The 21,780-nt window shown below is 41.9% G+C and overlaps 2 protein-coding genes across 3 annotated transcripts in view; one reads left to right on the top strand and one right to left on the bottom strand.

The window, feature by feature from the left end:
• Window positions 1-928: 928 nt before the first annotated feature.
• LOC125106379 (basic proline-rich protein-like) lies at window positions 929-12,633 on the bottom strand. The gene is made up of 3 exons (XM_047740327.1): window positions 12,613-12,633; window positions 8,153-8,762; window positions 929-6,086 (listed from the first exon to the last, which is right to left on the bottom strand). The coding sequence occupies exons 1-3, from the start codon at window positions 12,631-12,633 to the stop codon at window positions 5,971-5,973; spliced, it is 747 nt and encodes a 248-aa protein (XP_047596283.1). The 3' UTR covers window positions 929-5,970.
• The window catches only part of PRKCQ (protein kinase C theta), a 176,246-nt gene continuing 162,865 nt past the window's right edge, over window positions 8,400-21,780 (top strand). Inside the window, exon 1 of one of the 2 annotated variants that reach the window (XM_047740717.1) lies at window positions 8,400-8,530. The gene's annotated coding sequence lies outside the window, so the exon portion shown is untranslated. Of the gene's footprint in view, window positions 8,531-8,993; window positions 9,157-21,780 lie in introns of those variants that run through there. The other variant, XM_047740719.1, reaches the window with a different exon arrangement.

Below are 21,780 nucleotides of genomic sequence, written 5' to 3'. Positions count from 1 at the left end.
CACATCTTGCCAACACTTGTTATTTCTAGTCTCTTTCAAATAACCTTTCATTGGGGTTGATACACCCAGGAAAGCCCAGAAGCCACAAATATGCAGCCAGATGGATTTTTACAAAGTGAACCTATCTACGTAACCCACTTCTTGTACCAAGTGATCAAAATATCACCAACACAGCATAAACCATCTTAACCCCCCTTCCCAGACACTACATCACCACCTCCCCAAAGGTAGTAACTGTTACCCTGACCTCTCATGGCCCGAATTCATGTTGCCCATTTTTTAACTTTATGTAGATGAAATCATACGGTATCTTTTAACCCAGACTTCCTTCGTTCGGTGTTATGATTACAAGATTTGCTCATGCTGGTGCACTAGTGTGTGAATTTTCATCTCTGCTTCCTGCCCGTTGATTGACATGTCACAGTTTAATGATGCATTTTCCAGTTGATGGATGCTTGAGCCACCTCCAGCGTGAGGTGATTATGAACAGTGCCGAAACGAATACATTATACCCATCTCTTCATGCATATGTGTACATCTTTCTGTGGGTTGTGTGTTCCTGGAATGCCTGGACCATGCGATAGGCATATACTCAGCTTCCGTAGACGCTGCCAAGCAGTTTCCCAAAGTAGTGCTAATTAGCACGAGAATTCCACTTTCTGCACAACCTCCCCAGAATGTACATAATGGACTATGTCCAGGGAGTCACAAAATAGATGGAGGAATTTCTGGAATTTTCTTTTTTAGCTAAGAAATAAAAGGAAGAATTTAAGTATAGAACCATGGAAGAGGTCTCCATTCTGTCCAAATGAAATTGCAAGGAAAAGAGAGGCTAATTCTCAAATTCTCAAATTCTCAAAACGTAAGTAAATAGAGAGAGGCTTGGAAAAACAAATATGCGTACAATAGTTTGTTTTTTAATTCTTTGAAGTTCTTTGACACTCTGTGGTACATGCAGAAGGCCACGATAACCTCAAGAACCTATGTATAAACAGTTCCAGTTGATTTCTTGTTTGGTTTCTTGAGTGAGGTTTTACTAGGTTCCCAGGAAAAGTAGAAGCTGGGTAATAACATCTAGCAACTAGAATTTTCTGCACCTTGCTGTGTTTCACCCAGAAGCCTTTTTAAGTTCTTAAGGTTTTAAGTCTTTTTAAGTGCCCTTGGCAGGTCAAGTCACAAGACATGAAAGTTCTCAAGCAACAGCTTTCTTGTCTTTTGCCTAGAGACAAACTTTCTTAGTGGGATTAAAATTAATCCACATTTCTGCAGCCCTCCCAGATTTACGTAACACCTAAATTTATTTACTTAATCTGGCCGCCAGAATCAGTTTCTTTGGCCTGACCAAAAGCTTTCTCCTCTAGCTAAAAGTGCATGAGCCAATTAGTAAACAGGGAGTTGGTTTTCTTTCACTGTGAAGGGGACACGGCTTAAAGCAAGTCACATTTGAAGAAAAAAAAAAATAAACCACTCTGTAGAATTATAAGGGCAGATTCAAACAGTGGCATTGTTCATTCTTGAAGGTATTTTGTGTAGGGGGGAATAATTTGTGTCATTTAGTAAAAAGTAAAGTAGCCAGTCTTATTTAGAGCAAAGGGAGAATTACAATCATCTGTCTAAAAATCATATTTGCAATTCCTTGACAAATAAAACATCAACAAATCAAGAAAAAAAATCAAAGAACTAAAAAGATTTCATTGACTCTAAGTGACACACATGATACAGGTAGTTTTAGCTTATGTCTCAAGACTTGTGTCCTCAGTCAACAACGAGAATAAGAGACCAAGAGATTAGTTATCTTTATATTTTGAGCTTATGAAGGAATTAAAGTTTCTTTTATACACACATTTATGTTTTTCAAATGACCTCTGATGAATATCCATTACTTTATGATCAGACAACAAATAAAATTTATTTTTAAAATAAAATAATTCCCCAAATTTCACATAGTTAAAAGATAGTAAGGAAATATAACAAAATGTTCATTGTCTTGGATTGGGGAGTTATGAGCAGTCCTTTTTTTTTGTTTGTTTGTTCTTGCCTTTCTCTAATATCTAGGTGTGTGTGTATGTGTATGTGCATACAAGTAAATGTGTGACTTTTATCCTAGGAAAAATAACAAACAGTATTTTTAAAAATCATCTTGTAGATTATGACCCCCATTTTTAGCCTTTGTAGATGATGGCCAGAATTCTCCAGACACAGCTTAGTGGATCCAAATGAGCCCACCTGAGTTCTGATTTTGGCTCAACCACTCTTGCTGTGAGATACTGGGTAAGTTACTTATCCTCTCCGAACCTCGATGCTCTCATCTGTAAAGTATGAATAACAACACCCATATTATGGGATTGTTATAACAGTGTAACAAGGTGATTTATGTAAAATACCATGGTACAAATGCTCTACAAATGGTAGTTGAGCATTCAAAGTGCAGCATTCTCTTCTTAAGGTTTTCTGGGGATCAAAGTACTTTAAAGATCTCGTCTACTCAATTCTCCCTAAGAAGTCTGAAGGATGTGATAAGACTACCTCCCCTTTTACTAATTTTAAAACAAACACTTGGAGGACAGAATTTTTGAAATTTTGAAATTTTGAAATAATGTATGACATCTGTCATCTATTTAGAAAAATAAGCATATCTTCTAATCTGAGATACTACGTGTCTTTGATTTTTTCAAGAAAAATTATTATTGGAATATAGTGGACAATGAATGCCACCTCAGCTTGGGGTACACAGCATAATGATTCTATACACTTAGCTTTGGTTCTGAGCATATCTCCATCAAGTTCAAATAGGAGGTGTGAAAACACCATTTTTCATCATTTTAAATGTTGCATAAATGTACAAATAAAGAGAAGCTACTGATATGATTACTTAGAGATCACAGGTTTTTCTTTAATCATCAGAGTACATTTACTCAAATACTGAACAATCTGTGTGTATATGTGAGTTTGTGTGTTTCATGTGTAAAACAGAGACAAAACCTCCACTCTCCAAAGATATGTTAAATCCCAAATGCAGTGCTTTACTTCTTTTATTTGCTGACTCTGTCGAGTAACAAGCAGAAAAAGAAAAAGAAGAAGAAAATGTCAGCTTTGGATCTACTTACAACTTATGAGCCAATATAAGTGTAAAAAAAATAACCAGTCTTGAGGGTTGCCATTTGGGGTTAAAACCAAACATTTCAGGGGTGAGATGGCTGGGCTGGAGGATGATGTGTGACGGTGCAACATAGCACCTTGAACTGACTCACACAACAGCTAAATATGGTCAATTTAATCTCATTAGGCCACTGTTCTAACCAGTGAGAAAAAAATTACTTAAATTTCTGTTTCATAAAATTTATACTTGAAAGTGAACAGTTGAGACTCTGATGTAGGGAGGACAGTTATGCACAAAGAAGAAAGTAATGATTTTCGGTGTTTCCTGTGCTATCAGTGTATGACTTCCTTGACAGTATTTTAATTTTTTATTCTAGTGAATATATTTAAATAGAATGCGTACTAGGAGCAAATTATATCACATTCCCCATCACTGACAATCAGAACTTTCTTTTAATTGGCATTTATTTTCAGAATTTTAAAGCTGGAATAAACCTGGCTATCTCATTTAGTACAACATAAATTGTGTGTGTGTGTGTGTGTGTGTGTGTGTGTAATGTCAAAATAAAACCATCAGTGGTGTGTATTTGAGGGTGTGGATGAAGAAGAGAGTAGTGAAGGGCAGGTGTGGTATTTGCTTTTTAAAAAAAAGGATTGAGAGAATAAAGTGGTTTAATCTAAAGTAATGTGCCTTCACTGATAGATTTTTAACATCCTAGGCAACTGCATTATGACAAATTGTAGAATTATAATAACCAAATTCATAAATGACAGGGTTCATCTCGATTTCTTCCTCTGGGATTCACAGATTAGTTCTCAGATTTATTGGTCCTCCCTGTGGAGAATTTCTCATCAAATGTTCAGGCTTTTGGACTTTCAGGTTGCTTTGCTTTTCAGTGGTAGAGAATCACTAAAAAGGGGGTCTCTGTAGAGAATTCTATCTAGTCAATAACTCTTTAGTTTCAGACAAAATTTTATATGCATTTGGGCCGTCCTCATTATGCTGATATCCTTGGACTCACCAAATCCAGAATTGTATCTGTGGATCCTTAGAAATACTGTACCTTTCCTTCCTCCCTGATTCTGCCCTTAGACCTCACAAACACACCAGAAGTTTATTGTGTTAACTTGTATCTCTGCTATAACAACATTGAAAATGTTACTATTTGCTACATGATTCAGATACTTATGTTGCAATTAGAGTCTCTGTTAGCAGTGACGACTTTAAAAAAAAAATCAGTGCTATAGTATTTCAGAAGCCACAACTAAAACAAGACAGTAATATAGTGTTTTTATAACTCCGCTACCTTAAAACGAAAACGGTTTGGGGGTGGTGAAGAAGAAATACTATCATGCTCAATTTCGTTCTTCTGTAATATAAGAATAGTTGATGTTCAAGAAAAAAATGACCTCTACATGTTCTACAACATTAAAGATTGAATTCTTGCTTTATTTTCTATGGCTGCCTTGTTAAGTGGGTATTTTGATACATTATAATTTATAAATTGGCCATGTATACATATGTTAATTCCCTTTAGAATACCATGTTAACTAGGACATCTGTAACCATACACATTTCCTTTACTGTTTCAAGAATCAGACTATAGTTTCAGCTCTTGTTTCTGTGTATATAATGATAAAAGTCATACATTTGGGGCTCAACAGACTAGGAGTCAAGCATACTCCATTACTTACTGGCTCAGTGAGCCTGGCAAGTCACCTGTTTGATCCCTAAGGCTCAGCTCTTACATCTATAAAATGAAGAGGATATTCCCCATCTCGGGGGAGTTACTGTAACAATCAAATGAAATAAATAATGTTGCACACCTTGTCCCGGCACATGTTATAAATGCACAATAAATATTAGTTACTATGAGGTCACTCATCCTCCTTTTTGTAAATGAAGATATTATACCTACCTCCCATACCTTGTCTAAGATTTTAAAACCAGCTTAACTTTACTAAGCATACATAACAATGACGGGACTTTCAAAAACATCACATTATGAACCTTGTTCCTCTTTTAACTCAAGATAAAAATCAGTATTCATCATTCCCCCTCCTGATTTGGAAGAATTGGTATCAATCTTCTTACCAATAGAAATCAAGGTTTATTTAGTCCCTAAGGGAGAGTGAGTTTGGTTTCAGTGTTTAGAGCTCTCTTCTTGCAATAACAATTTCTAACTTCTAATTATCCTTTTTCCCATTTGAATGCATAAAGTTAGACTGGATAGGAAAAAAAAAAAAAATCTCCCTTTCCCTTGTCCCAGCTGTGAATTTAAAATACCTGTTTTTCATCTGCATGTCTGTCACTTTCACCTATAGCTCCTAGAATAATTTTTACATTTTCTGAATAAATTTACACTAGACTCCACATGTTTCTCTGGTCTTGGTAATGGCAGATCATTGTCTTCTAATTCCATGCCATTCTTCTGGGGATTCAGGCTGACTCCTTTAAAAACAGTCTTTGCCAGGCCTTTCGGAAAGTGACAGGGGGAGAGCCAACTCCTCATGAAATTGTCCAAACTGGTTTCCCTCTGAGTGGTGACTTACTGCAGAGACAGAAGTGTCCTTGTTAAATAATCCTTTGTTCAAACGGTCTGTCTGTCATGTCCCACTTCTCCCCAAATACCATCTTCCTCCGATTTGAGGCTCATAATAAGAACATCATCTCTTTAATTTCTATCCTAAATCCTTTATCGAAGGTGAACCTCACAGATGCAGGACGTGGTCTCTTCTGGAGACAGAAGATAATCGCCAGCTAGGTCCAAAATAAAAGGAAGGTGATGATGTCTCAGGCTCCTTCTTGCAAATTCCCGGTTGAAGGAAGATGGATTGTCATCTCTCCAGAGATAAGATTCTTGAAGTCGTTTATTTCTTAGCTCTGGATCCAAAGCAGGAATCATGTCTGTTCCAGTTAAGGGGGACCGAAATGGCTATACCACAGTATGAATTCAGCATCATTCCAGGAAACTTTAGGGCAGAAACTGAGGGGGAAAAGAAGTACACAACCGAAAGTTTGAGTGTGTTTAATGCAATGAGTGGAACCTCCCCACCCACATGTAGTCCCCTCCAGGAAATGCCATTTCCTCTTCCAGGAAACAAAGGTGTGGAGAGATTCTGAGCAGCAGACGTGTTTATAAAACAATGAGACAAAGTCTAACATAAAACAGAAATACCTTGTAGCCTGGGGAAGGAGGAGGCTGCCCCCCCTCTCCCGGACACCAGGATCAAAAAGATCTACCGGTATCCCTAACACCTAGCATGTAACAAGAACAGATCTGGATTTTTTTCTTTCAGGTGGGATTCAAGACAAATAAACACCCACAACAGGCAAAAACCTCTTCCTAGACTTCTGATGAATATTGTTTTAAAAGATTCAGTCTTTAGATTAATGGGTTTCCAATTGCTATAGAATAGGAGAGGGGCATGGGTCCCCAGGGACCAGCTGTCCGAAGGAGAGCCAAGCAGAAAACAGAGGGAATGGCTGTAGAAGGGAGACAATATCCAACAGTGTTTGGGGGAATGCTTCACATGGGCCTGAGTTTGAATCCTGGTTCCAGTACTTTACTAACTGTGGGGTTTGAGGCAGGCTCTATTATTATTGTAAGTTTCATTATTCTTATCCCTAATACAGAGATGATAGTGATGATATAACATCTACCCCATAACAGTTACAAGGACTAAATAAACAGGGCATCAAAGTGTTCATCATATTGCTTGGTATAGAGGTCCTCAGGACATGATCATCATTATTTGGCACCTTTTTAAAGTCACTGACTATAGACTACATTAATAGGACATATCAATTTCCCTTGAACTCTATAGGTACGGAACCCCTTATGTGAAAGGTCAATGAAAATCCCAGTAGTGGGGAATGAGTGGGTTCACTGTTTCGGGCATGGCAGCATCCGCAACTGCCATCTCTTCTTGATGTGATGGGCTCCGTTTAAGGATAGCAGGAGAAGAACCAGGAGGAAGGAATTTTGAACTTCTCAGTGGGACAAATTCTGCCAGCTCTGTCACCTTGTGCCCAGTCATACCTACCTTTTGCCACCAAATTTCAATAGCAAGTATACAATGAGTGCCTACTATGTGCAGGGCTCTCATGATGCCATCGTGAGTGGCACATCTGAGGTTCCATCCATTCTCACACCTCCTGGCTAGAATCTTCCAAGAGGTGGCAGCCTCTGTGCTGGGTGATTCTGCCTGAGGGCCAGTTCAATGCTGTTAGATGTCAACAAGTGTAGAAGAGAGGCTAGTTTTCAGGGATTATAGTTTTATCCTTAAAAGGTGTGTGTTTCTCTTGCTGAATTCATATCGATGAGGGGTAAGAGACCATATGTGGCTTCCCAACAGAGGCCTGCCGCAAAGCAGCAGTGTGAATCGTTCAAGTCACCCAAACCTTCTGGGTCTGCATTTTTTCCTCTGTAGATTAAAAGTCTAGAACTAGCTGTAGTCAGAGGACCTTTTCAGCGGACACTCTATACATGCGAGATCAGAAGCCTAAGCCAAGGTTTTGCTCTTTGAAACCTTTTAAATCTTCCTCTCTCAAAAAAGAAATCATTTCGCAGACTCATCTGGTCTTAGCACATGATAGCAGCAAATGCCTTGAACCCAGTGCATTTTAATCATGCAGTATCCTAATGAAAAGAGAATAGCTCCGTAATAATATTAGTAACCAGACATGAAGTTTCTGAATGAAAAACTAACTCTAAGGAGTATAGGAAAAACCACCCCGATTATCCTCATCCTGATTACCATTAGTCTCCCCAACAAGGTGTACAAGTCTCCAAATGACAAGTGCACTGTGAGGACGTTACGCTGCAGTTTCAAGGGCTGTCAGATTTCAAGCAATGCAACTTTGCAAATTATACGTAAGACCCTCAGTGTGCAAAATCGAAAAAAAAAAAAAAATCCTAGGTAGGGCACAACCTAGAAAAGACCCACGCCAAACCTCCTGGCGGAGGTCACTTAAAAAGAAAACTTCAGAACAATGTTGACGAGCCCTTTCTAGAGTAAAAGCAGACAAAAGCGACGAAGTTCTTTTTACCGAACGACCTTGATCCTTTCCCTTCGGAAGGATCGTTTTCGATTTTCAGTTTGGGAAGGCGCAGAAGCCCCGCGAGCCCGGCCCGCGGCTGGTGCGCGGCGCCCCTTCCGGCGACCTTCCGCCTCCCCGGGGCGGGGGTACGCGGAGGGTCGTCCCCGGGGCCCAGCGGCAGCCGCGCGGGCTGCGCGGGGGAGGAGCGCGGCCGCGGTGGGAGGGGACGCGGCTCCGGGCGCGGGCTCCTGGGCGGGCGTCCGCGGAGTCCGCTCGGGCGCTCGGGCGGCGGGGTGACGAGCGCCCCCTGGCCGGCGCGGAGCCCCGCCAGAGCCCGCGCGGCCGCCGAGCAGCAGCGCGCAGGGACCCCGGCCGCCCCGCCTGCAGGTAGGTGCCTGGGCGCCGCGTCGCCGGGCGCGGGAGGGCAGGGGGGCGTCTGCGCGGGGCCGGGAGCGCGGCCCGGCGAGAGGGGAGGCCCGTCCGGCACCCGCTCTGAGGCGTTCCGGGGCGGGGGGCGCGGGCTGACTGCCAAGCCGCAGAGGGACTGGAGCGCAGCGAACTTGGGGCCACTCGCTTCCTGTGGTTTCTTGCGTGCGGGGGGCGCGGGATGCTGCGGCCCCTGGCCGTGTGGACGCCCCGGGGCTGGGGGCGCCTTCTCTTCCCTCTCGGTCCCCCCCACCCCTTACCTGAACTGACTGGGGTGGGAGGGAGGGAAGAAAGTGGCAAGTTTTATGTCCTTGGCAAACATCTGGAGGAGAGGACGGTGATGCAGATGGTGACCAGTCCACAGGAGACGACAGTCCGCTCGTTTGCTTGGGGTTTGTGAGAGCAGCGGTCGAGGCTGCCAAGACTCGCTTCTAAGCAAACTCAAGTTGCTTTTCAAGGGCCTGGAGTAGGGTGAGGCGGCTCCGTGATAGACCGAGGGGAGGAAAAGAGTCTGTCGCTCAGCCCCGTAACCTCAAGTGAACCCGTTCGTATATCAGCATTCAGGGCCACATGTTAAGAAACTAGAGGTAAATATCTTTATTTCATTTAAATTTTAAGAGCCCCAGTTATCCGTGTGAAAGGGACTGTTCACGCCAAAGGCTTGGGCACTCCCTATAGCCATGAATGAAGAGGAGCCCCAGGCTGGCCCCCCTGGAAACGGATTCTTTCCGCCTTGACCTTTGGGGATGTCCTGCCCCAAGTGGCGCCAAGAAAACGTTTTGCGCTCATGGCACAAGCTGACGAGGTCGGGGTGGTGATGTGGGGGGAGAACTGAGAACTCACTGCTCTCCTCCGTCCGTCCCTCCCTAGCGAGGGTGCAGCCCCCCCGGGAGGCGAAGGTCCTGCCAGCGACGGGTGTGCCCCCCAGAACGAGTCTGGCAGCCCCTTCACTACTTCTCCCCACGCTCCCCTTGCACCTCTATGGAAGCGGTGACCACCGCCACCCCTTCCCTGGCAGGGACGTTCGGGCACAGGAGCCCTGCTCCTCCGCTCCTGGGTCTGCCCCACCCCAACCTTGCCAATCACCATCTTCATTTGTTTCCTAACTCGTCTTGGGTAACTGGTAAAATGGAAGGCTTACTGTGGGTGCTTAATCTCTTTAGAAAATGCTGTGTCTAGTGGGAAAGAGGGTGACGTTTACTAATTTGGTTGCAAATTACTTTTGAAGTTTATGCACAGCTGTTTGAAATCCCTCTGAGATCAGGGCCATTGTTTGAGGCAGGTGTCTGCCACAGATAGATCTTGTTAGTGCCTTTCTTCTGCTGATTGAATGTATGTGTATTTAAAGCCTGGGCATAGGACGACCTTCTCAAACCTTCAAAGCCTCAGCTGTGAAACTCCTCCCAGTTAGTAATTAAGACTAAATTGTTTTGTTTGGTTTGGGGTTGTTGTTGTTTTTTCTGTCTCTTAAATGGTTATCTCTGATTTTGAGAGTCACCTGTTCAGCATTACCAGTCTTTGTTTTCAACCTCCTGTGATTTTTCTTGTAAACTTCTAAAATGTAAAGTTCCAGGGAACACTCTTGTCACCACCCTCCACTCTGTCATGTTCACTTCCGCCACCGTCTTGTGCTATGGTGGCTCAGAATGACAAGTAGTGCTTGGGCAAGCTTCTTTGTCGGATCTCCTACCGGGTCCTCCTTCGGCGGACAGAAACTCCCTGATCGAGTCTGCTTTGAATGCATGTGGGTCAGTTATTGGACTGTAATTTCTTTTGTTTCTGCCATTTCTCTTTCAAATATGCAGGGATATTGTCCAATTCGTTACACCTTGGTCCCTCTTATCTCAAAGCTCCCTTTCAACACTAACCCTCAGTTTTGCTTGTTCAGAGCAGGTACTGGAGGGCCCCTTGCATAGCGCTTTTGTCTTTGTCATTTTTATTTTATTTTATATTTTAAGATTTTATTTATTTATTTGATGGACAGAGATCACAAGTAGACAGGGAGGGAGCGGGGAGCAGGCTCCCTACTGAGCAGAGAGCCCAATGTGATGCTCTATCCCAGGACCCTGGGATCATGACCTGAGCGGAAGGCAGAGGCTTTAACCCACTGAGCCACACAGGTGCCCCATCTTTTGTCATTTTTATAAAGGTCCCTCATTCCGTTGTAATGTATTCTCTGAAGAGTTGGGAAAGACATGGTTCTTCTGTATAATGAACTTGATGTTTTATCTGAAATTCTCTGTGGACTGGGTCCAGGATTTTTTGAGAGTGTGGGCTTATAGTGCAACTCTGTAACTGGCACCCAAGAGTAAAATCCGCAAATCCCCTCCTAATGCAGGATTTAATGATAGGACATTTGGCTTCCTTAAAATAGGAAGGAGAATTAGTACTTCCTATTTTTAAGGTATTTCATGTTTTAGACTTACTGATTATATTGTTTCCCCCTGAGAATATTGCTGATAGAGTAAATGCCTGTGACTGTTAATAAGGTTGTATTTCATCTCAGCTGATTTTCTTTGTATAGGCTTCAACCTTTTCTTTTTTGGAAGTACTTTTCCTGAATCATTTAAAACAAAGAAATTGTTATATGATGAAAAATCCCAGAGAACACAGATGTATCATGTGATGCTATATTGATATAATTTTGTTGCCTCAAATCAAATCTGTAATTGAAAGTAAAGAAAGTAGTTTATGGTGACATACATAGCATTTAACTTCTTTCTGTTTCTGTTCATTATATTAAAATTTCCAGTGTTTCTTTTTCAAGTAGCAGTGGATCTCATTTTGCCTTTTCATACATATCCTGCTTGTTAAGGAAGAAATCTTGAGAAACTCAGAAAAACATTGAGGCAGAAAGGTGAACCAAAAAGGCGTTTTCTTTTTTTTTTTTTTAATTTAATTTTTTCAGTGTTCCAAGATTTATTGTTTATGCACCACACCCCGTGCTGCATGCAATCCGTGCCCTCCTTGATACCCACCACCAGGCTCACCCAACCCTCCATCCCCCTCCCCTCAAAAACCTTCAGTTTGTTTCTCAGAGTCCACAGTTTCTCGTGGTTCATCTCCCCCTCCAATTTCCCCCACTTTACTTTTCCTTTTCTTCTACTAATGTTCTCCTAATGTTATTCCTTATGCTCAGAAATATGGCTAAAGAAGGTATGGTCCATATATACAATGGAATATTATGCCTCCATCAGAAAGGGCGATGACCCGACTTTTGTATCAAAAGGTGTTTTCTTGCATAAGGGAAACATCTTCATTGTTTTAATACATCAAGTATTAATATACAAATTCACATTGCTGTGTCATCTAAAAATATCCTTAGGACAAAATGAGAATCAGAGACTTCAGAAATTAGGACTAGTTTACCCCAGCCTAGAATCATAGATTTCTGTTCCTGGGATTAAATTGGCAGATTTGTAATGTACTCACTTTGGTGGGACATATTTCTACAGGTTGATGTTAATTTTTGAGTTAACTAGTCATATTGGTGATTAATGATAATAAAGCCAACAAAATATGCCAGTTATGAAACTCAGAATTTTGTATTTGACAAACATTACTATCTCATTTAATCTTTGCAGAGCTTTTATAAATTAGATGTTGTCATCATTTCATTTTATGAGTGAAGAAGGTGAGACTCCAGGAAGTCATGTCACTTGCCTGGCTCTCACAGCTGGCATGTGCTGGAGTCAGGTTTGTCTGATTCTGATACCAAGCAGAACAACCTACCAGTTCAAGTGTTTGTTTTTTGTTTTTTTTCATTGCGGTTGAATTGTACACATAACATAAAATTCACCATCTTAATCATTTTGGAATGTACAGTTCATGGGCATTAATTGTACTCATACTGTTGGGCAAACATCACCACTGTCTGTCCACAGAACTCTTTCATCCTGCAAAACTGAAACTCTGTCCCCATTAACATTCCCTGTCCCCCTCCTTCCAGCCCCTGGCAACCTTCCTCCTATTTTCTGTCTCTGTGAATTTGACTACTCTAGGCCCCTTATAGAAAGGAGTCATATCTTGTTTATTTCACTTGCCATCATGTCCTTCAGATTCATCGTCGTTGTAGTATATGTCAGAATTTCCTTCCTTTTAAAGGCTGAGTAATATTCTATTGTGTGTATATATCCTGTTTTGTTTATCCATTCATCTGTTCAGGGATACTCGGGTTGCTTCCACATTTTGGTTTACATATAAAAATGCTTTGAACGTGGGTGTATAATATCTCTTTAAGTCTCTGCTTTAAATTCTTTTGACTGGATTAAATGGTAATTCTATGTTTAATTTTCTGAGGAAACATCATACTGTTTTCCGCAGTGGCTGCGCCATTTCATATCCCCACGGACAGTGCATGAAGGTTCCGGGTTCTCCACATCTTCTCCAACACTTGATATTTTCTGATTTTTGTTTGTTTTGATAGTGGTCATCCTAATGTGTTGTGAGGTGGTAACCAATGAATTTTTTTACAAAATTGGTTGAGAGGTCTGTGGACTGATGCTACTTCTCAATTTATTGGTTTTTCCTTCCTCTCCTGTGCTTGTATACTTTTCTCTAGTCTGAATCATTGGAAGAGCTACTATTCACGCATCCCCTGAAGGAATAGGGAACCCATAGGCAGGAGGGCTCCTGAAAGATAAAAGGTCCCTCCAAGTAGGGTTGCCCCTACCTCCGTGAGGGAGCTCATGGTTTAGAAATAAATCGTCAAGAATAAAGTAAGCATGGCGTTCGTGCTAGTAACTCTAAATACGTAGAACAGACCCTTTGCGGATTAAAAGTTAAATTACCTCCGGCATTCAAGCAAAACCAGACAAATTCTCGGGACAATGGGGAGAGCCAAAAGGTTGAGGGCTGTACTTTAATTCACCAGGCTTTTGTTATGAGCCTCAGAAGCACACACTGTCCTGTATAATCCATAGGGGAAATGCACACAGTCAAGAGGAAATGATAATGAAGTCTGATAATTTCATCATGTATCTATATTGCTACATGTCAGTTTATAATGTTACTGTGTGTAACTACATTACGTATCTGTTTATTTCTTGTCTGTTTCCTTCTCTAGAATGGGAGCTAGTGTTTCATCCATTGCTGTATCTCTAGGTGCTGTAGCAGGGCCTGGCACGTAGTAGGCCCTCCATGCAGAGTGAGTGTGGACTTGCTATCCTGGGGATATACTTGGGAGTACCTCGATTTGGGGTAGTTGAGAAGATATCTCAGGAGAAGTGATGGCTCAGGTAGATGGCCATAAGCTCGGTGAGGGTGTTCCAGAAGTTGGGAATGGCCTTTGTAGAGAATGGCCTGACAGCATGTGAGCATGATATCTTAGCCAAGGAAAGGAATACAGTCTGGTTTGAGCACAGCAGGTGAGAGCAAGAGAGCAGGGTAAGCCCAGGGACTCCCCTTAAAATGTGTTTGTGGCACCCACTACCACTCTTTAGTTAAAAATATAAAGAGCATACCCTTAACTGTCCCTGGATCTCTTTTCCTCCTGCTCATCTCCAGCCCTCTGAGCCATTCACCCTGAGCGAGGACTAAAAAAAGTGCCTAGTGAGTAGAAGCTCTCAGGACACTGGTGATTCCTGAGCAAACCAAGTGCTATGAGTTTATGGTTAGATAAGATGACTTGTCACAGCCCAGATGATCAAGAAGCCAAGAGTTTTATGACCATAAGCTGAAATGCCTTTCTTGCAGTTTTGGGAGAAGTTCATTTAGTCATGTGTTTTCCATTTTTGGAACAATAGTCTTCAACCTTTTCTATTCCGTGGTCCATGTATGGACTGATTTCAGTGATAGCAAAACAGGGCTCTTACGCCATGTTTTTTAAAACTGCAAAACATGATCCATTATTGGATAATGAAATTAATTGATTGATTTATGATGAACATATCTTTAAAAATGAAATAGAATGGAACAGAAAACACTAGACCCCACTTTGTGTAGCGAGAGTAATTATTTCATGAAGTTTTATGTCACGGAATTTCAGGCATATTCAATCTGTTTCATACCTAAACACTGGAAAATTATAGACTTATGGCATTCCTGTTAAGTCATAGAATCACATAAACTCTGGGCTGCAGGGAAGAAGGAAAAATAGAAAAGAAAGTGACATGGGTTGAGTGTGTGCTGTGGCAAATGCCTGGATACATGGGATCCTTTACTCCCGAAGCCTGTGCGTCAGGCGGGTCAGAGGGAACACTGGATCTGGTAGAGGTTAAGACACTCCATCAGGGGTCACACAACAAATTACTAGCAGCGAGCCCCGATCTCTTGGCCCCTAATTTAATATTCTTTCTAAACCTCTGCAGCATATGTGGGTTGTATTCTCCAAGTTTGTTCATCGTTGGCTGTTTGTGGGAGATACTTTCTTGGAGCAGGTGTTGTAACCATATTCCACATTGTTTGGAAGAATGTAAACTTTGAGCTATATTCCATCAGCTTCTTAAAGGACTAGATCAGTTAGGAGGGAATAGTGTTGATTCTATAGACCAAGGATCATTCAACCTGAAGTTGACAAAAGCGAAAATAGCTACTCCTCCCCCCCCCCACCCCCCCGGCAAAGTTTTGCCCTGGAGCTGGAAGAGGAGGAACATGAGCGGTGCCATGTGAGATAGTGTGCTTTCCTTTCTGAAGCTGGGACTCCTGGGGCTATGACTGAATCCAGCTGTCCACTTTCTCCAGCGTGTATACAGAGATTGATGAGTTTTAATGGACAAAATTGTGCAACTATGCAAATTCATGATGCTCTGATTCCATGATTTCCACCTTCAGCCGGGCTCTCAGGCTTTCCCCGGTCAACTCTGCTTGCTTTCTACAGCACTTCAGACCTTCCTCTGACACCCCATCCCCTTACTCCCAGCACGTTGCCTTGCTTCCTGCTTCGCTGAGAAAAATGGAAGTTTTCCTGATGAGATCAGCCTGCCTTTGTGATCACAAGGCTATAATCTAACTTCATCTGGGTCTCCCTTCCCATCCTCACCTCCTTTTTATAATGGAAAAAAAAAAATCACCTCCTGGCTAATGTTCCTCCTCCATTGGTGCTCTGGGATCCATTTCTTCCTCATTCTTGGGCATCTCATTCTCCTGATTCTCTCCTCTCTCATCTGTGTTTTCCTTCCCTCTCTCATCAGTGGCTCCATTCTCACTGCATCCAACATGCTTAAAACCCTTTCTTCTTTGAAGGAAAAGACTGCCCTTCCTCTAGGTACTTTCTTCTCTCTTTCCTCCTCACAACCAAACTCCTTAAATTGTCCTCTCTGCCTGCTACTCTGTCCTGGCCACAGGCATCTGGCTTTGCCTCTCCTAACTCTTAGGAAACTGTGGCTCACACTCCCAGTGCTCACCCTTGCTGAAGTCTCTTCCTATCTTACTTGACTTCTCTGCAGCAGACCATGCACTGAACTCTCCTGCATTCTTGAAGCAATGTTTCCCTTCCATCCCCTTTCTCATTGTTCTTCCTTCTTCTCTTCTCCTTTGAAATCTCCTCCTCTCCGCTCTGCTCCCGGGAGGCTGGTGAGCATCAATTTTCTCTCCCCATGACAACCTCATCTCTCACTCATCTTAGGAACCATCTCCTCGCTGACCACTACCCCAAAGTTACCTATCCAAAGTTCTGCTGATCATCTTCTGCCACTAGTTGATGTCCACATTCAATATCAAATGCCCCAAACTGAACACATCACCTTCCCCTTTCTCTTGCTGCAAATATTTCCCTCCCACTCTTTTCTGTACCTGGCATTGGCATCACTTCTTCTCACACAAGCAGAAATCTGGATGTTTTTACTTGACTCCTCACCTCCATAGCTCACCCCAAATCACATTCTATCAATTCCACCCCCTGAATCTCTATTCCATCCACCCTTTCCCACCTCCCTTTCCCCAGTCTATTTACAGATCAACACCATTTCTCTTCTGTATTACTTCTGGAACTTTCTACCTGACCTCTGTTATTATAGACAGGTTCTCCCTGTTGCAGCTGGAAGAGCCTTTCTAGGACCCAGATCTGAGCATGTCACTCCTGGCTTTAAACTCCGCTGCCCAATGCACTTGGAAGGAAACCCAGACTTTGTAACATGAACTGGAGGGTTCTAGTTGATCTGCACTCCCCTGTCCTCTCAAGCAGCACACTCATCACATTGTCCCAAGTCCAAGCCTCTTTGTGTTCCTTAGGGGTCCCATGCGTGGTCATTGACTCATGACCTTTTTGCTCACCCTCTAAACCCCTCCTTCCTTTTGCAAATTCCTATGCATCTTCAGCCCCTGTCTTAGACACCTTTCCCTCAGAATGCTTATCCTCATCCTGTAAATTTGGGTTTTGTTTCCTTCTACATGTTCTTAAAAGACATGTGAGATCATTCATATAAAGTGCTTAGCACCATATGTAGCACTTAGTAAGCAAATAAGGAATGTTGGTGACCACAGCACTTGCACAGTATTGCCATTGTTTGTTTATTTTTAGATTTCCCGAACAGATTACAAGCTCGATGAGGACAGATGCCACATTTCCACTTATTCTCTGTTGAATCCCTAGCATCTATTAACATATCTGATGTATAATTAGTGCTTAATAAATATTTGTGGGATAAATAAATGAGCCATAAATTTTAGAACCTGTCATGTCTAAGAGACTACATGCTAAGTGATAGAAGAAAGGAATCCTAATCCAGAGAGTTTTAATATGTGCACAAGAGCATCATTATCATCTTGGCCAGTCCTGTGGGTCTATGGATTTGTCTGGATAAATTCTAGAAAGTAAGACTTAGAGGTGATGGGAACATTCAAAGATGCTAAAAGACAATTTGCTGCAAGATTAAAGAAAAACTCCCATCTCCCCTCCTTACAGTGTGATTTTTTTTTCCTCTCTCCGTCATTCTCCCTCCAATCTCCCTCCAGTTTCTCACTTTAATGACCACTATAATGGCAACAATAAAAGGGAAAAAAAGACTAAGTCAAGAATGATCAGGAAATAAAAGGCAATATTAAAATATTCTGAAATATCCTACAAGCAAAAGGGTGAGGCAATAGGTAAACTTTAAACGTAGATATACCAATAACTCAAAAATTATTTTAATAAAAAGAAAATATTAAAGGATAAAAAAGGTAAAAATATTTAATGAGATAATAAAAGATTTTAAGAAATCTTCAGAAAAAAATCATAATCATCTTAAAAATTCATTAAAGCAGGTAATAGCAAGAAAGGTAAAAAGTAAAAACCTAAATCCAAGAATCTGGATGATAAAAGTGTGCCAAAGATAAAATCATTGAAAACAGTTAAAGAAAAATGTTTTAAAAATACAGAATAGGGGCACCTGGGTGGCTCAGTCATTAAGTGGCTGCCTTCAGCTCAGGTCATGATCCCGGGGTTTTGGGATCGAGCCCCACATCAGACTCTCTGCTCGGCAGGAGGCCTCCTTCTCCCTCTCCCACTTCCCCTGCTTGTGTTCCCTCTCTCACTGTCTCTCTCTCTCTGTCAAATAAAGAAATCTTTAAAAAAAAAAAGAATAATAAGTTATTTAGGGGGACTCATTTACTGGTAGAATAACCAAAAAATATTGAAACCAAGGAAAAAAATACCGTAATCTTTCAAAAGAAGATAAAAAATAAATCTCAACACCAATAAAACTTAATGGGCACATGCAGAGGTTCCTACCAATATGTAAGCCAAAGCTGAAACAATGTTTAGGACTCTGGCTTATAACAAAAAAAGCCCGTGTAACCTCTGTGGGATTTCAGAGGCAAATTTCAAAGTATGCTTTGTTACATGAATGGCATTGTGTTTCAGGGAAAATACACTGTGAGTTCCATTGTGCCATTTCCCTCCTGTGGAGTACTGACATAAAGTCAGCTAAGGGTAACCAAATAGTAAGCTCACCTTTGTCTGTGGACTAAGGGAGACGACACTACTCACTGTGAAAGACTTAGACTTCTCTGCATTCCAGCCCCATAATGGCTTCACCACCCAGAGGATCCTGCTTTCCTTGGGGAAATAAGAAAATAAGGTAGCCCCCCAAACTCTAAGTGTATTCTTTCTTCTGCTCGTGAAGAACTCTTCTCAATCGTAGTCTCTTTGGGCAACTACAAAAAGTGTCTTTTTGTGTTATGACTTTGCTGTGTAGTGTGTAATGCATTTACCCTCTCTCTTGTACTTTCTTGCGTCTCTGAGGACTTGCAGTTTCTATCCAGCTCATAACCATAGATCAGTAATGATATTTTAATTCCTGAGTAAGCCTACCTAAGGGCATGTGACAGGTCTTCCATTTCTCTTTCTTTAGCTCAGAGCACAGAGCTCAGGCTGCATCTGGAGCTGAGGAAGGGAATATATTTTATTTTCTTCCAGCTGTCAGCATGAAGCATTCTATCAAGATCACATTTCTCAGGGCCCTAACCTCCACAGTTTTTGTCCATATTTGCAAGGTGAGGTGTAGGGACCTAACTGAAAAGTGGTTCATAGAGCTAAGTACATTGTGGCGATTTGCTGTGCTGACTTCTGGTAGCCAGTCCCTAGCTGGGCATCTGCAGCTGCTTCCCTCCCCTCACTAGTTCTCTGGTGCCTTCTCTGCTCATCGTTCTCCAGGTTCCTTGCTAAATGGGGACATATGGTAGTCAGCGCACAGGGTATTAAGAATCTGAATTCGAGTCTCCCGTTCAGTGGAAGAGACTGGAGAGGAGCTGTTGGGTCTTGTGGCATCGCCCTTTGTCCCCTGCCTTTGTCCTGCTTTTCCAGACACCCACCAGTCTTTGACGGCCATCCAACTGTGAAGGCAGATAGGAAGATCTTAGACATGACTGTGAAAACAGAGTTCTCAATCCAGTTTTGCGATATGGTTCAAAAGATACGTGAATTGAATGATGGGTCTCTAGGATGTCTCTCAGATTCCCCCTGATCCTTGTATTTTGTAGCTGTTTTCTGGGTTCCTTTGATATCCACATATTCCAGTCAGATGTCACCGGGCACCTGGGGTGGTACAGTATTGGGTAAGTGTAAAGGTTCCCAGGCCACAGCTAGCCCGTTTGTAAGCGTTGGTGACCAGGCTATGTGGTGAGTGAATGTCACCAAAAGAGGAATGTGTAACCCGTCACCCATATGTGGAACCTTAGTCACCTGAGCTCCAAAGCCATCCAGCGACAGTTCTGACTTTGTAACAAGAAAACATCTTTCCTTCGGTCTTAGTGAAGATTAACATGCCAAATTTCCTCAAATGTTGAACAGCCGAGTTTCCTTAAAGTCCTGGTTCTCCAAAAGGAACAACCTGACTTCCTCAGCGGATTTTGTTTCTGGAAGATAAAACAATGAGGAATAGCAGCCAGATAGAATCTTATATCCTCTAAGAATGGGAATTTTTAAAAATTTGTTCTGTGTTATTCAAAAACGAGAATAAATTGACATGGATTTTTTTAAAGATTTTTATTTATTTATTTGACAGAGAGAGAGAGAGAGATCACAAGTAGGCAGAGAGGCAGGCAGAGAAAGAGAAGGTGAAGCAGGCTCCCCGCTGAGCAGAGAGCCCAATGCGGGGCTCGATCCCAGGACCCTGAGATCATGACCTGAGCTGAAGGCAGAGGCTTAACCCACTGAGCCACCCAGGCGCCCCGACACGGACTTTTTATACCCATTAAGGCTATTTAGAAGGGATGATATTCATAGTAAACATAAATAAACTCTTTCAGAAGAAGAACTTAAGGGGCGCCTGGGTGGCTCAGTCAGTTAAGCATCTGCCTTCAGCTCAGGTCAAGATTCCAGGTCCCGGGATCAAGCCCCCTGTTGGGCTCCCTGCTCAGTGGGCAATCTGCTTCCTCCCTTTTCTTCTGTGTTCCCTCTGCTTCTGCTCTCCAGCTTGCTCTCTGTGTCAAATAAGTAAAATATTTAAAAAAAAAAAAAAAAAAAGGAACGTGAATCACTCTACCCCTTAGATATAACTGAGCCAATCCTAGATTTTTATAAAGATCCTTTTAATGTTGATGAAATAATTCAGTGAGAAAGAACTTGCATAATCCCAAATTCTGAAGCAGAGGCAGCATAAGTATTTGCTAAAGGCACAGCCCAAGATTCTTGAACCTTCCTTCCTCTGTTCCAATAAAGAGAAGGATGTTACTACTGAGATCCTTCCTAGTCCCTAAGCATTGAGATTTGTTAATGTTTATAGTACACTTGAAATCGGAGCTAATGTGCTTTAGGAGAGTAAGCCCCATGAGCAGTAGGAAGAGGTTTTTTGTCTCCTGTTGAAATAAATGCGATGTATTTGGCACACAAAAAATTCCTATATTGTTAAGTATAAATTAGCATATAATTTTAGAAATTAATGAACTAAAAGGCATCCATTAACAGTTTCTCATGGGCAGAGCTGGCAACGAGAAATGTCTATGCATGACATCATATTTGAATTTTATTATTTCAATAGAAAGGAGGGGAAGAAGGACAAGCCCCTTCAGAGAACAGACTACAAGTATTCAGCACAGAGAGGATATGTGTTTATTTAAATATATAAAATCGATTTTCTCCTGGAAAAATATCGCCGCTATTTTCTTTTGGAGAGATAATCTAGTCCTTTGGGTCTAAATATCTAGACCTAGAGAGAGATCACACTATTTATTCAAGTACTGGACTATCTCAAGACACAGCACCATACAGCTCTGAAAGCAAATTATGAAGAATCATCAAACATCCTGCAGGTCCAATGCGTGGAACATGTGTTTGTTTGGATATTTTTCTGAAAACTACCAACAGGAAGATTTAGACGGCACTCCGGGGAATTGTAATGCACACACCACATTTTCTTAGCTCTTTGCGAGGCAGAATCAGAGGACCACATTTTCTAAGACCCGCCTTTTAAAAAGCTTGAGCCCTCATCAGTTGAGTGTGACATAGGCTTGAAACGAGATTTGGTAATAAATCATCAATAGTGAAGGACAAGTTCACACATATTGATAGTGGACCAGAGCTCTTGCCCTGAAGTTGTCTAAGTTGCAGTTTCTTATTTATCTGACATGTGTTTATTTGGCTCAGAAGATTGCTTTGGATATCAGTCCCTGTGGGATGAACTTCCCCCAAAACTTAGTGACTTAAAACAATATCATTTCATTTGTTCATGATGCTGTGGATTAGGCATGTGGGCTGGCTCTGTTCCTCGGGGCGTTACCTGGGGTCTCTCACAAGATTGTGGTCCAGACAGGAAATGCACTCAATCATGTTTGGCTCCTAGCAGGTATGGCTA

The sequence above is a fragment of the Lutra lutra genome, chromosome 8 (assembly GCF_902655055.1).
Source record: "Lutra lutra chromosome 8, mLutLut1.2, whole genome shotgun sequence".
In the NCBI taxonomy this organism is placed as follows: domain Eukaryota; kingdom Metazoa; phylum Chordata; class Mammalia; order Carnivora; family Mustelidae; genus Lutra; species Lutra lutra.
The sequence above is the reverse complement of the archived record's forward strand: the minus strand, read 5'-3'. Positions and strand labels throughout refer to the sequence as shown.